Genomic DNA, 16,561 nt, shown 5'->3' with positions numbered 1-16,561 from the left:
ACCAAATGTGTATCAACTCAAAAATTATAGTTTCAATTATAGTCAGCACACTTGTCCCTCCCTCAGTCACCAGCACACTTGTCCCTCCCTCAGTCACCAGCACACTTGTCCCTCCCTCAGTCACCAGCACTTGTCCCTCCCTCAGTCACCAGCACACTTGTCCCTCCCTCAGTCACCAGCACACTTGTCCCTCCCTCAGTCACAAGCACTTGTCCCTCCCTCAGTCACCAGCACACTTGTCCCTCCCTCAGTCACCAGCACACTTGTCCCTCCCTCAGTCACCAGCACACTTGTCCCTCCCTCAGTCACCAGCACTTGTCCCTCCCTCAGTCACCAGCACACTTGTCCCTCCCTCAGTCACCAGCACACTTGTCCCTCCATCAGTCACCAGCACTTGTCCCTCCCTCAGTCACCAGCACACTTGTCCCTCCCTCAGTCACCAGCACACTTGTCCCTCCCTTAGTCACAAGCACTTGTCCCTCCCTCAGTCACCAGCACACTTGTCCCTCCCTCAGTCACCAGCACACTTGTCCCTCCCTCAGTCACCAGCACACTTGTCCCTCCCTCAGTCACCAGCACTTGTCCCTCCCTCAGTCACCAGCACACTTGTCCCTCCCTCAGTCACCAGCACACTTGTCCCTCCATCAGTCACGAGGAAATGACAGCCGTCTCTCTGCCCCCAGCCATCTGCGACCCACCGTGTTTGAACAACGGAATCTGCATCGCTCCAAACAAGTGCCAGTGTTTGGAGGCGTGGCAGGGTCCAAGGTGCGGCCAGTCCAAGACCATGTGCCCCATGGAGACGAGTCCTGAGGTTACCAATGCCTGGAAGCGGTGCCGGGGCAGGTGAGTCTTCACACCCTCTACTCTTGCTCTTCCACACCTGTAGCGCATTAGTCAACTAGGTTGACTAGTTCATTAATTAACAGTCGGTTTTACCCAGGTTGCAGATGACGAATTACAGTAACATGGCTGAAGATATGAAGACTAAACCACACGCCAGAACATGCGGAGACGACCACGTTTCGGTCCGTCCTGGACCATTATCACACAGCAAAAATCTGCTATCAGAATAATAACTAACTCTGCTTTCAGACAACACTCAGCTCCCTTGTTTAAATCCCTAAACTTGCTAAATATTAACTCCCTCCACACATTCTCTTGTGTCAACTACATTTACAAAACCCTGTTCTTAAATGCAAACCATGCTCTGAAACTCTCCCTGGACAGATGTAATAGGACCCATTATCACCACACCAGAAATAAATATCTCTTTGATATCCCCAGGGTCAAACTTAATCTGTGTAAACACTCTATGCAAATTAAGGGACCTAGTCTATGGAACTCACTCCCTAGTGAATTGAAAAACTGTAAAACTTTTGCCTTATTTAAAAGCAAAACCAAAAAGTACCTAACTTCATCTTCTTAGTTTCCTACACTGAGCTTTAAATTTGCTCTGTACCTAGTGTTACCCAATCTCCTAATTTTTATGTAATATCAAACAACCTTATCATTGTGTTCATTGCTGTCTTCTTTTATGTGCTAGCCATATGCTGTATTGTGACTACCAATTTTTGTCAACTACCATTCAAGCTGTCACTGCAATCAATCTTAGCTACCTATGTGCTTTAATATACTGTACCTACAATTTTCTCTCATCTTCTTTTTTTTCATTTCATGTAATCTGTTATCATTTTTTTGTCTATAATTTTTGCAAGTATTTACCTCCTTAAAATTTTCTTAGATTAAGGACCTGCCCGAAACGCTGCGCGTGCTAGTGGCTTTACAAGACTGTAATTACCATATTTGTATCCTCACATTCCTTATGTACATTCTTGTATATGCATAAATAAATAAATAAATAAATTATCAAGTAGATTGCGATACTGGTCCTGGACGGACCAAACCTTCGTCGTCTCTTCATCTTGATGTGAGGTTTAGTCTTCTTACCCGGGTTTGTATCTCACCGACGGTGAAACGTTTGGGTAAGTTTCCTTACACCTCATGCCTTTTGGTCCACCAGATAAAAACCCGGACCCTGAACACGTATTATATACTGTACCTGCAACTCGTCTCATTTTCTTGCATTGCCTTTTGTCATAGCCCTAAGTATCGTGTATATGTCTCAGTCATGTTTTTCTGGTTCTCCTTTCAAAAATCTGCCAATTTCAGCTCTCATACCCGTAACCTCGTAAATGTGGGACCAACTCGGTAGAAACCGTCTGGATTCTTTCAAGTTGCATTGTTTCCTCTAATTACTGTTCCAGTTCAGTGCAACGTACTCTGGCATAGGCCTTCCTTATGGGGCAGGCGACGCTCCAACACCGCTACTTCTCTAGGTTGCTGATGGCTGAATATGTTGTCATGAGTAGTTGAATAACAATGTTATTGTCAAGCACACCTTCCTACTCCAGATATTCACATCTGCAACATTATTTAAAGCATCAACACATCCTGGAAGCTTATCCACACATCCACATCCCAGAAGCTTACCCACACATCCACATCCCAGAAGCTTACCCACACATCCACATCCCAGAAGCTTACCCACACATCCACATCCCAGAAGCTTGCCCACACATCCACATCCTGGAGCTAATTCCAAACATCAGCATCGTGGAGTTTAATCCAAACATCAAACGTGGTTATCTTATCCCAGTTTGATGATGCCGGTGGTTATCATATCCCAGTTTATTCATCTATTTTGTTATCATATCCCAGCTTAATGATGTATATGGTTATCATATCCCAGCTTAATGATGCCTGTGGTTATCATATCCCAGCTTAATGATGCCTATGGCTATCGTATCCCAGCTTAATGATGCCTATGGCTATCGTATCCCAGCTTAATGATGTCTGTGGTTATCATTTCCCAGCTTAATCATGTTTGTGGTTATCATATCCCAGCTTAATGATGTATATGGTTGTCATATCCCAGCTTAATTATGAAACTGTGTATGGAGTCTCCATACACAGTTTCTGTGTATGTACCTCCACCACATCACTTCCTAATGCATTCCATTTGTTAATTATTGACATTAGAAAGTCCTTTCTAATGTCTTTGTGGCTCATTTGGGTACTCAGTTTCCACCTGTGTCCCCTTGTGTGAATACCACCCGTGTTAAGTATTCCATCCTGGTCTACCCTATCAAATTCACTGAGAATTTTGTATCTGATGATCATTTCTTCTCGAATTCTTCTGTCTTCCAGCGACGTGAGTTGCAATTCACGCAGCCTTTCCTCATAACTCATGCCTCTTAGTTCTGGGACTAGCCTAGTGGCATACATTTGAACTTACACCTATGAACCTTTTCTAACTTCGTCTGAATTGTGCTTGACAAGGTGCTTTATATACATAGATTACTGACCCACCCCAGGATGCAACCCCACAACAAGCTGACTAACTCCTGGGTACCTATCTACTGCTAGATGAACAGCAGCATTAGGTGATAGGAAACGCGCCTAACCATTTCTGTCTCGCCTGGGATTCAAAACGGTAATTGTCGACTGTGAGTCGGGACCCCTGTAGATATAAACTTAGTAACTTGAAACACTAAACAATACTGTATTTGTTTCAGCAAATGTGTGTACACGTGTCTTGATGGGTACCAGTTCCAGGAGGGCGTGATGAGCCTCACTATGATGTGCCACAATACTGTTTGGTCCGTCCAGGAGGCCGGCTGGAGCCACACAACACCGGAATGTCTGGGTGAGTACCTCACACATCCAGTGCACCTCACACCTCCAGGGCACCTCACACCCCCCCCGGTGCACCTCACACCTCCAGGGCACCTCACACCCCCCGGTGGACATCACACCTCCAGGGCACCTCACACCCCCCGGTGGACCTCACACCTCCAGGGTACCTCACACCCCCCGGTGGACCTCACACCTCCAGGGTACCTCACACCCCCCGGTGGACCTCACACCTCCAGGGCACCTCACACCCCCCGGTGGATCTCACACCTCCAGGGCACTTCGTCAACTCCGGGCACCACACCAGGGGAGAGGGATGGTGGTGCGTATAGTATCTCTGGGGAGAGGGATGGTGGTGGGTATAGTATCTCTGGGGGAGAGGGGTGGTGGTGGGTATAGTATCTCTGGGGAGAGGGATGGTGGTGGGTATAGTATCTCTGGGGAAGAGGGATGGTGGTGGGTATAGTATCTCTGGGGAGAAGGATGGTGGTGGGTATAGTATCTCTGGGGAAGAGGGATGGTGGTGGGTATAGTATCTCTGGGGGAGAGGGATGGTGGTGGGTATAGTATCTCTGGGGAGAAGGATAGTGGTGGGTATAGTATCTCTGGGGAAGAGTGATGGTGGTGGGTATAGTATCTCTGGGGGAGAGGGATGGTGGTGGGTATAGTATCTCTGGGGAGAAGGATGGTGGTGGGTATAGTATCTCTGGGGGAGAAGGATGGTGGTGGGTATAGTATCTCTGGGGAAGAGGGATGGTGGTGGGTATAGTATCTCTGGGGGAGAAGGATGGTGGTGGGTATAGTATCTCTGGGGAAGAGGGATGGTGGTGGGTATAGTATCTCTGGGGGAGAGGGATGGTGGTGCGTATGGTAAATATTGTTAATAATAAATATATTCATATATTCTCAATTGTTTTTCATAGCTTGAAGATTGTGATAATGGTGGTAAAATATGGCATATGGCAATGTGGTTATTTGGTTATGTGTTTGTGGCTATGTAGTGAACACTACTGGTAAGTGTTGGCGGATTATTATACAGAAAGTGAACAATGTAGACACGAAATAATAGAAGATGATATAGACTAAGTGTAATGTGTTTGTGTGTTTTGCAGCCGTGTGCACGCGGGCATGTATGAACGACGGCAAGTGTGTGATGCCCGACTTCTGTGAGTGTACCCCGGAGTACCGCGGCGACCACTGCCAGTACCGTAAGTGTTCACTCTCTTTCAGTGTTGTGTTTCCTCCACTGGAGAAAGTATTCAAGTGGTGTGAGGCAGCTTGCCAGGCAGGTGATCAAATAATGGTTGTGTATTACAGACGTGTCAAGGTGCGACCCTAAGACTCTACACTTCAACGGAGGCTACAACTGCACATACCATGGTCTGGACTTCTGGTGTGTCCTGGATTGTCCTGGGGTCTGGGAGTTTCCCCCGGCACCACGCTACATTTGTGACTATGAGACCAGCTCCTGGTCCCCACTACCCGTACCGCAGTGCAAATACGGTATGTCATGGCAAGCTTTTGTAAAACATGCAAGTCTCAACTCCTTTATTCGTGCTCCGGTTGGTTACGCCAGTACATAGGTAGTTAATGGCAGTGTTGCCACTTTGCCATGAAGGCTGGTCTGCAGTTCCAGGTTCCTACAGGTCAGGTGAATATCAGGTTATTATGATGTAGTGGTTAGTATTTTATATGAATAGAATGTGGATCATAATACATTCATGCCAAAGTGGCACCCCAGGGAAGGCTTAAAATATACAGTTCCAGTTGGGAAGCAGACAAGTGCCTCTGGGAGCCTTCACAATTGTGGGCGAAGGTGGCTCAGTAGGTAGAGCTCTGGGCTCTGATGTGTGGTCTGGGGTTCAAGGCTCTTCTAGTTCAGGTGTGTAATTACCTAAGTGTAGTTACAGGATGAGAGCTACGCTCGTCGTGTCCCGTCTACCTATAGCACTCTTTGTCATATATCGCTTTGAAGCTACTGAGGGTTTTGACCTCCACCACCTTCTCACCTAACTTGTTCCATCCGTCTACCACTCTGTTTGCGAAAGTGAATTTTCTTATATTTCTTCGGCATCTTTATTTAGTTAGTTTAAATCTGTGACCTCTTGTTCATGAAGTTCCAGGTCTCGGGAAATCTTCCCTTTTGATTTTATCAATTCCTGTTACGATTTTGTACGTAGTGATCATATCACTTCTTTTTCTTCTGTCTTCTAGTTTCAGCATATTTAATGCCTCTAACCTCTCCTCGTAGCTCTTGCCCTTCACTTCTGGGAGCCACTTAGTAGCATGTCTTTGCACCTTTTCCAGTTTGTTGATGTGCTTCTTAAGATATGGGCACCACACAACAGCTGCATATTCAAGCTTTGGCCTAACAAAAGTTGTGAACAATTTCTTTAGTATTTCTCCATCCATGTATTTAAAAGCAATTCTGAAGTTAGAAAATGTGGCATAGGCTCCTCACACAACGTTCCTTATGTGGTCCTCAGGTGATAGTTTTCTATCTAGAACCACCCCTAGATCTCTTTCTTTATCAGAATTCTTTAAGGATTTCTCACATAATTTATAGGTTGTGTGGGGTCTATGTTCTCCTATTCTACGTTCCATAACATGGCGTTTATTCACATTAAATTCCATTTGCTAAGTGGTGCTCCATATACTTATTTTGTCCAGGTCTTCTTGAAGGGCATGACAATCATCTAAGTTTCTTATCCTTCCTATTATCTTAGCATCATCAGCAAACATGTTCATATAATTCTGTATACCAACTGGTAGATCATTTATGTAGACAATGAACATCACTGGTGCAAGAACCTGTGGTACTCCACTTGTGGTACTTACTCTATTGCCTTAAAGTTAAAGTCCCCCAGTACCAACAATCGGGATTTATCTTTGTCAGCTCTTACCATAATCTCTCTCATGACCATTATGAGACCCTCTCATTTATCATCCAGTTCTTCCTTTGTCCATGTGTTGCTTGCTGGTGGGCTGTAGGCATTTAAAATTATCAGCTTATCTTGATTCCAGACCTGCAACGCCATTATGTCAATATCTCGAGGGTTTTCAGTTATTAACTCTCTTACCTTCAGGTGTTCTTTCACCAGCACAGCCACTCCTCCTCCATTCCTAGTTTTCCTGTCACGTCTCCAAACTGAGTAGCCCCTTGGGAATACGACCTCATTTAAAATATTTTCTTCAAGTTTCGTCTCAAAATTCAAAATTCAAATTCAAATTCAAATGTTTATTCAAGTAAAGTACATACATACAAGAGGTTATACAAAAATTGATAGATTTATAGATAAAGCTAGTACATACAGTGCCTAAAGCCACTATTACGCAAAGCGTTTCGGGCAGAAAAAATATTAAAGACTAAAACTTAATACTAATTGAGATTAAAGTATAAAATGTGTTGAGAACAAATAAAAATAAAAAAGGGGGGAACATGGCAGAAAAAACAGCACAAATACAATTAGGTCGACAAACAGCGTTGTTTAAAAAATAACAGACATGGGTTCACAATATAGGGGTAAGGTAGGTTACAGGGAATTTATTAGGAAGTGCTTAGTTTTTATCTTAAACTGGTTGAGAGAGGTACAGTCTTTAACATGATTAGGAAGGTCATTCCACATTCTGGGTCCTTTTTAATGCGACAATATCTGGGACTTTGAGCTTGATTATATCCTCCAACTCCAATATTTTTTACCTCACTCCATCTATGTTGGTGTATACTATTTTTAGGAACATATTTCCCTTCCTTTGTTCTTTACACCCCCTTCCTTTAATGATTTTGTTACTTTGTCTTTATGTACCATTTCACAAGCTTTCCAGTCCCTGACACTTTTTGTGAAAAAAGAATTTCTTTCTTCTTCATTTCTATCCCCATTTAGACATTTCGCTTCATTGAGGTTTATTTTCAGTTTTTTTCTGTCCTCTTTTGATAGGTCTTGTCTTATTGACCAAAGTTTGCCATCTTTGTCACATTGCAATTTTGTGTGTGTATGTGTTCACCTGGACCTTTGGGAGGTTGAACTAAGGACTTGGAAAGATGAAGTTAGTGGTGTATGAACGAGGCCAGGCTGGTCATACAGTAGGGCCTCAACAAGTACCTAGTTACTCCCACGTGTAAGGATGGAGTCCTCTCTGGAGGAACACCACAACGCTTGCTCTTCCTAATCCACACTTCTGCCACCTCACACAATTCACAATTCCATAAAATCACGAGTAATAATATTTCATCGACGTAAATGTGACTGCCATTCTTCCATTCACTATGAAATACAAAGTTATTTTGAAACACGTTAATATCTAAAATCATTATGTGTTCCTCTTTGTCGTAACTGGAATAAAATATATTTTTAATTGAAATTAGTTGAATTTATTTTCTTAAAATTTCCATTATTTGAAAAAGGTGGTGAAGTGATACCGAGGCCACCTATGATCTTCCCCAAGGTGCCGGGCACCTGCTTCACCTGGTCTGGGGCCCATTACAAGACCTTTGATGGCAAGGTGTACAGGTGAGTCTGCTCCAGTATTGCTTCATATGCCAATGGAAGGTTTACGTCATATTATTTAAACCATTTACTATATGTAAAGTACAAATAATGGTAACCAGTAGGTGTTTATTTACTGTTTTATTTAATATTTGTGCCTCCAGGATCGAGCTGTTCGCTCCTGGACCCTGCCTTTCTAACCATCGGTTGTCAAATCCCAACCTTACTCACTCCCGACCTTCTATTTTCTTCTATCACTTCTACTACATATATTTTTCTCTGACAGTCCCACTCCAGAATGCGGCCCTAGCAGCTTTCTCCCAGGTAACACCTAGGTATCGGTTTACTGCTAGGTGAACAGGGCCATCTGGAGGAAGAAACAACCCAGTTGCTTCTTCCTCAGCCAGAATCTAACCCGGACCCATAGGACTATGATCCCCCCCACCACCTGTGCATTGCCCGCTAAGCCACGAGGGCCTTTGGTGTGTGTATAATTACCTAAGTGTAGTTATAGGATGTGAGCTAATACGGTGTCCTGTCTTCCCAGTGCTCTGTCATATAATGCTTTGAGACTACTGACGGTTTTGGCCTCCACCACCTTAATTCTCATCTAACTTGTTCCAACTGTCTACCACTTGTTTGCCAAAGAAAACTTTTTAATGTTTTAACAGCACCCATATTTTTTTTACATTGAACCAGTCTTGTTCTTTAAGTTGTCGTTTTTAAACATTCTTTGTCGATTTTGCAACCCATCCTCCTGCTTAGATGGTACTTTTTGTACCTATGTGGACCATTGTACATACATAGACGTAGTAGACAAATAGATAGTTGAATTTGGTACTATTCACTTTATTAAAGTTTGAAAAAAAATATTTAAAAAGCAACCTTAGTACAAAGCTAGAGTACAAAAGGTATGTAAGATAGTTATTTAATTAAGAGTCAAATTGATTAGTTTAATGATTAACTGTCTTTTGGGAACAAGGCACACACCTCCATCACAGGGATGTCAACATGCCATTAATTTGTCAACATAATATAAGCAAAGTAATAACTCATAGATATATGAGACAAATCTTCATAGTTCTTAAGTAATTAAAATTATATACACATTAATGTATGTGTGTAGGTGGGAGAACTCTCCCTCGCTTGTCTTTCCTTGACAGCTTCGAGACTCAGTGTCATAACCACATGTTCACTTGACAGCTTCGAGACCCCGTGTCATAACCACATGTTCACTTGACAGCTTCGAGACCCCGTGTCATAATCACATGTTCCCTTGACAGCTTCGAGACCCCGTGTCATAACCACATGTTCACTTGACAGCTTCGAGACCCTGTGTCATAACCACATGTTCACTTGACAGCTTCGAGACCCCGTGTCATAACCACATGTTCACTTGACAGCTTCGAGACCCCGTGTCATAACCACATGTTCACTTGACAGCTTCGAGACCCTGTGTCATAACCACATGTTCACTTGACAGCTTCGAGACCCCGTGTCATAACCACATGTTCACTTGACAGCTTCGAGACCCCGTGTCATAACCACATGTTCACTTGACAGCTTCGAGACCCTGTGTCATAACCACATGTTCACTTGACAGCTTCGAGACCCCGTGTCATAACCACATGTTCACTTGACAGCTTCGAGACCCCGTGTCATAACCACATGTTCACTTGACAGCTTCGAGACCCCGTGTCATAACCACATGTTCACTTGACAGCTTCGAGACCCTGTGTCATAATCACATGTTCCCTTGACAGCTTTGAGACCCTGTGTCATAACCACATGTTCCCTTGACAGCTTCGAGACCCCGTGTCATAACAACATGTTCCCTTGACAGCTTCAAAAGCCTGTGTCATAACCACATGTTCCCTTGACAACTTCGAGACCCTGTTTCATAACCACATGTTCCCTTGACAGCTTCGAGACCCTGTGCCATAACCCACATGTTCCCTTGACAGTTTCGTGAGCCCTGTCATAATGATGTGTTCCCTTGACAGGTTCGTGAGCCCTGTCATAATGATGTGTTCCCTTGACAGGTTCGAGACCCGGTGCCATAACCACGTGTTTCCTTGACAGTTTTGAGATGCCGTGTCATAACCACGTGTTCCCTTGACAGTGTCAAAAGCCCGTGCCATAATCACGCGTTCCCTTGACAGGTTTGAGACCCCGTGCCTTAACCACATGTTTCCTTGACAGTTTTGAGACGCCGTATCATAACCACGTGTTCCCTTGACAATGTCGAGACCCTGTCCCATAACCATGTGTTCCCTTGACAGCTTCGAGAGCTCGTGTCCCTACACCCTGGTGAAGGATTCGACCCATGGAACCTTCACCGTCAACTTACGCACGGCTGACGGCTGTCAAGGGTCATCTTGCCCCAAAGTCATCCAGATCTTCCTAGAGGACGACGAGTTTGTTCTCCAGGCCACAGGTCAGTCCCACGTGTTGGTCCCACTTGTTCTTGTTAGGTCATGTTATCTTCTTTGCTACGCCATAATATTTTCATGCTTAGTCATGTTATCGTCTTGCTTAGTCATGTTATCTTGTTGCTAGGTGTGAGATTTTTCCTTTAGGATTGACCTTAGAAAGGCGGGAGCAACCGCCAGGACCTCAACACAATGTTGAAGTCTCTATCCGCTGAGGCGTCGAGCTCCTCAAGTCACGTATCACTAGTAAGGGTAACCCACGGGTTCTCACTTTGATATTTTATTGACTTTGGCGCTATGAATCAGGTTTCAAATTGAATCAGGTTGGTCTCACTTGTTGGTTCCACTTATTGATCCCACTGGTTGGTCCCATTTGTTGACCCCACTGGTTGCTCTCACTTGTTGGTCCCACTTGTTGGTCCCACTTGTTGGTCCCACCCTAGAGGACGACGAGTATGTTCTATAGGCCACAGGTGAGTCCCACTTACTGCTCCCTCTGGTTGGTCCCACTTGTTGGTCCCACTCTAGAGGATGATGAGTATGTACTCCAGGCCACAGGTAATTACCTAAGTGTAATTACCTAAGTGTAGTTACAGGATGGGAGCTACGCTCGTGGTGTCCCGTCTTCCCAGCACTCTTTGTCATATAACGCTTTGAAACTACTGACGGTCTAGGCCTCCACCACCTTCTCTTTTAACTTGTTACAACCGTCTACCACTCAGTTTACAAAAGTGAATATTCTTATATTTCTCTGGCAGCTTTGTTTCATTAGGTTAAATCTATGACCTCTTGTTCTTGGAGTTCCGAGTCTCAGGAATTCTTCCCTATCAATTTTTTTGATTCCTGTTACTATTTTGTACGTAGTGATCATATTGTCTCTTTTTCTTCTACTAGTTTTTGCATATTTAATGCCTCTAACCTCTCCTCGTAGATCTTGCCCTTCAGTTCTGGGAGCCACTTAGTGGCATGTCTTTGCACCTTTTCCAGTTTGTTGATGTGCTTCTTAAGATATGGGCACCATACAACCTCTGCATATTCCAGCTTTGGTCCAACAAAAGTCGTTAACAATTTCTTTAGTATTTCTCCATCCATGTATTTAAAAGCTATTCTGAAGTTAAAAAGTGTAGCATAGGCTCCTCGCACAATGTTCTTAATATGGTCCTCAGAAGGCAGTTTTCTATCTAGAACCACCCCTAGATCTTTTTCTTTGTCAGAATTCTTTAAAGATTTCTCACATAATTTATAGGTTGTGTGGGGTCTATGTTCTCCAATTCCACATTCCATAACATGGCATATATTCACATTAAATTCTATTTGCTAAGTGGTGCTCCATACACTTGTTTTGTCAAGGTCTTCTTGAAGGGCATGACAATCATTTAGGTTTCTTATCCTTCCTATTATCTTAGCATCATCACCAAACATGTTCATATAATTCTGTATTCCATCTGGTAGATCGTTTTTGTAGACAATGAACATTACCGGTGCAAGAACTGAACTGTGTGGTACTCCACTTGTGACATTCCTCCAGTCCGATACATTGCCTCTGATTATGGCTCTCATTTTTCTCTCAGGAAATTTTTCATCCATGTTAGAAGCTTACCTGTCACTGCTCCAATATGTTCCAGTTTCCAGAAGAAACTCTTTTGTGAAACTCTGTCAAAAGCCTTTCTTTTTTTTAGGTCCAGATAGATGCAGTCAACCCAACCATTTCTTTCCTGTAAAATCTCTGTGGCTCGATCATAGAAACTGAGCAAATTTGTTACACAGGATCTTCCAGATCGAAAACCATACTGTCTGTCTGATATTATAACGTTTTTCTGCAACTGTTCCAGCCCATTTAGTTTTAATTATTTTTTCCAATATTTTGACTGTTACACTTGTCAATGATACAGGTCTATAATTGAGGGGGTTGGGGGTGTCTTCCCTGCTGCCACTTTTGTAGATTGGAACTATGTTAGCCTTTTTCCACATATCAGCTACAACTCCTGAACACAAAGATGCCTGAAAAATCAGTTGAAGTGGAATGCTGAGCTCAGGTGCACATTCTCTCAGAACCCATGGTGAAACTCCATCTGGACCAACTGCTTTGTTCTTACTTAGCTCCTTGAGCATTTTTTCCACATCGTCTCTTGACACCTCTATGTGCTCTATGTTGTTCTCTGGAATTCTTATTGTGTCTGGTTCCCTGAAGATTTCCTTTTGTACAAACATACTTTGGAACTTTTTGTTTAATGTTTCACACATTTCCTTTTCATTTTCTGTGAATCTATTTCCCATTTTCAACCTCTGAATATTATCCTTTACCTGTAATTTGTTGTTTATGAATTTAAAGAATCGACCTAGTTCTGTTTTACATTTGTCCGCAATCCCTTTTTCAAAATTTCTTTCTGCCTCTCTCCTCACTGCTGTGTAGTTGTTTCTTGCTTCTTTGTATCGCTGGTATGTTTGTGGGTTTGGCCTCTTCCTATATTGATTCCATTTTTGTGTCTTTTGGTCTCTGACCCTCTTGCAATTTCTGTCGAACCAATCCTGTTTCCTAGTTCTGCATCTCTGCTTAGGTATAAATTTTTTTGTGCCTTTATCATATATTTCACAAAACTTGACTTTCATCTCATTTACTTCATGTCCTAACAGCAAGTCTTTCCAGTCAAATTCCTTAAAGAAATGTCTGAGTTCCCCCCCCCCCCTGCACACACACACACACACACACACCGCCATGTGTAACCAGAGCTGCTTGTGTCCACAGAGACGGGTGAGCCAAGTCTGGCCTACCGGGACACCAACCTGGCCATCCCTGGTCAGATGAACGGTGTTGTGTCGGAGAGAGTGGCACACTTCGTGGTGGTCAAGGTGTCTGGCCTGGGACTGACCATCAAGTGGGACATGAAAGTAAGTCACCAGCACTGTGTGGGGTCAGAGGAGTGGGTGGAGTGGTATTTGGACCAAGATTGCAGTGAAATATTTAGCAAATGGGGAGTAACTAGGCTACTCTTATCTTCGCCCGTATTCAATAGAGCAAGGTTTCCCCTACGACCCTTGTCCTTAAATAATAAAGTAAAGCTTTAGGTGTTGTATGTACTATCTCTATCTTTCAATCTAACATTATGTATGTAACTCAATGTATGTACCTTTACCTGAATACAAAATCTAAAATAATCTATTTAAATCTATTATCTAAATTATCAATACCACGATACCACGATATTATCTAAACACGATCTAAACTCAAACATTTGGAATCACTACTTGATTCTTCTTTTCTCACAGTTACTGAGCAATAGGATGATGGATCGCTCATACCCTAGCCGATAATAACAGATACACTTTGACACAGTCTGGTCGCTCCTGTGGAGTACCATGTGATGGCTTAGGATTTCACTCTTCTTTATATTGACCTCTAACGGCGCCCCGCTACTGTAGGATTCTGCAACTGCAGTGGGGGACAGTGTGGGATCAAATTCAGCTGGACGAGCGTAGGTATAGACAGGAGGAACAGAGGTCTTGGCCAGGACCAAGCTTCCACATCCTAGCAGCTCGCCGTTCAAACACAGAATAACGCCTCGGGCGGGAAAACTCGATGCTGCGGCTCCCCTTGCAGTGCCAGGCTCGACCAATCAGCGATGTGCGAGGGCTTAAGGCCATAGGTGCGGGACCCAATCAAGACGAAGTCGGCTGGTGACATCACGTCACCGGCAGGGAGCCGTTAGACACTTGAAACACAGTCCCCCCTTATTCCTTCTTGCTGTTGCCATGGGCCAACTGTACAGAATTCAGGGAAAACCTGTAACTAATCCCTGAGAATGGCTACCACAACGAGGGTTGGTTCCTTGGGATGCTGAAGGCATACAGATTCCAAAGACCCCTAATTTTGACCTCATATCTCCTATAACAAGGAAGATAGATCTCAGAAATTTTCAAAGGCCAAAATACCTCTTTCTTCTACTATCTAATAAATGTAAGCTAGCTGAGAAGTCGGCCGGAGGTCACCTTCTCACAGGGGACATATGACAAGATGGTGGCTTCCTGCCCTCGTCGTGGCCACTAGTGTTAGTGACCCTTGGGTAAATTCAGGTAATCTATGTAAATACTCTACGCAAATAAAGGGACCTAGTCTATGGAACTCACTCCCTAATGAATTGAAAAGCTATCCAACTTTTGCCTTATTCAAAAATAAAAATAAAAAATACCTAATATTATCTTCATAATCTTCTACCTAGAGCTTTTCTTCGCACTGTTTCTAGTGCTACCCAATCCCTCAATATTTGTACCTAAGCCATATTACTTTACCATTGTAATCTTAGATCATCTGATATCATGCTGTATTGAGTGCATATTCTACTGCGTTATTCCTTGTAATGATCCTCATATTGTGCTTCATTGAACCAATGTATAACCCTGAGATGTTTTTCTAATATACCTAGTAATCCTTGTTCATTATTGTGTTTTATTCTAGTCTGTTTGTGTCAAAATTGCTTGCAATGTACTTGTAAAGTAAAGCTGTAAAATACCTGTAAACATTTAAAATAAACTGTAAACACGGAGCGACAGTCTCCGTGGTGTAGTGGTAAGACACTCGCCTGGCGTTCCGCGAGCGCTATGTCATGGGTTCGTATCCTGGCCGGGGAGGATTTACTGGGCGCAATTCCTTAACTGTAGCCTCTGTTTAACGCAACAGTAAAATGTGTACTTGGATGAAAAAACGATTCTTCGCGGCAGGGGATCGTATTCCAGGGACCATAGGATTAAGGACTTGCCCGAAACGCTATGCGTACTAGTGGCTGTACAAGAATGTAACAACTCTTGTATATATCTCAAAAAAAAATTTTTTTGTCAATTTTACTGTTAATTATCTAAAAATTATCTGTTAGTTTAAGGACCTGCCCAAAACGCTATGCGTGCTAGTGGCTTAACGAGAATGTAAATTCAACTTAAATTCTATGTTCTCTGTTTAACCCCCATTGTTTCTTCTTGTATATATATATATAAATAAATAATGGAATAACGAACCTACTACACTACAACGTAAATTAGTATTTACAGAGCCTCCACGTCTTGTCCTGAAACTTTCTAGATTACTAGAGGGGCTATGCTAGGCAGGTGGAATGCTTTTCCTTCCAACCAGAAGAAACTGTCAGTAAGTGCTAATAACCTATGTACTGTGCACACATCCCCAGACTAACGTGGTATCAACGCCCTCTAATGTAAACTAAGACTCATTCTCCCTGAGGTGTCTCTTAATAAACAGAAACAATGACCACTAGGCTATAGTTTCATTAACATTTAAACAAGCACCACAAATGTTATGCTTAATTAATGTCATCGTAAAATTACAAGTAAGCCCAAGCAAACGCTAACAGAAAGAAATCAACAACATAGACGTGATATAAAAAAAAATATTCAAATGTTTACTTCGAGATAATTCAGTCCTGAAAACGAGTCTTGTACCCAGACACATTTATGCATAAGTGACGATAATATTTACCTTTAAACGGAGTTCCCATCACGTGAACAATAATTATAGGCAATGTTCCCTGTAAAGAATACTCAACAATAACAGCTTGAACACTTCCTTCCCTCAGCAATAGCTGCCACAATAAAACTTGCACAACACACATACACACACTAATCTTAAGTGAGACCACCAAGCACCCGCCAAGAGTGATTCCATGCACTCCTAGCGGGTGCATGGAATCACTTTTGGGTCTTTGTTTGAAGGTACGAGCTGGGACTGTAAGCCCAGCTTTTCATGTTCATGCCCCTGGACTGAGTAGAGCACTGACTACACCCAAATTTATCGGTGTGCTTGTTGTCTCAGTCGGCGACTCTGATTGGCTCTCATTTCCTGGCATCAATTGCGCAGTTCTGGGCCAAACTACACCAACTATCGTCGGTTTCGTTCCTCCTGCAACAGTTTAATACATTATACTTTTAAATCACAATTTTAAT

At 43.0% G+C, this 16,561-nt stretch overlaps 1 protein-coding gene across 1 annotated transcript in view; it reads left to right on the top strand.

The window, feature by feature from the left end:
* LOC123745537 (hemocytin) overlaps positions 1-16,561 on the top strand; it is a 246,400-nt gene that overhangs the window by 17,804 nt on the left and 212,035 nt on the right. The window contains 7 exon segments of the mRNA XM_045726149.2: positions 684-846; positions 3,579-3,709; positions 4,809-4,904; positions 5,014-5,199; positions 8,102-8,207; positions 10,466-10,620; positions 13,362-13,504. Coding sequence (XP_045582105.2) covers positions 684-846; positions 3,579-3,709; positions 4,809-4,904; positions 5,014-5,199; positions 8,102-8,207; positions 10,466-10,620; positions 13,362-13,504 — 980 coding nt within the window.

This window comes from Procambarus clarkii, chromosome 71 (genome assembly GCF_040958095.1).
Source record: "Procambarus clarkii isolate CNS0578487 chromosome 71, FALCON_Pclarkii_2.0, whole genome shotgun sequence".
Lineage (NCBI taxonomy): Eukaryota > Metazoa > Arthropoda > Malacostraca > Decapoda > Cambaridae > Procambarus > Procambarus clarkii.
The sequence above is the reverse complement of the archived record's forward strand: the minus strand, read 5'-3'. Positions and strand labels throughout refer to the sequence as shown.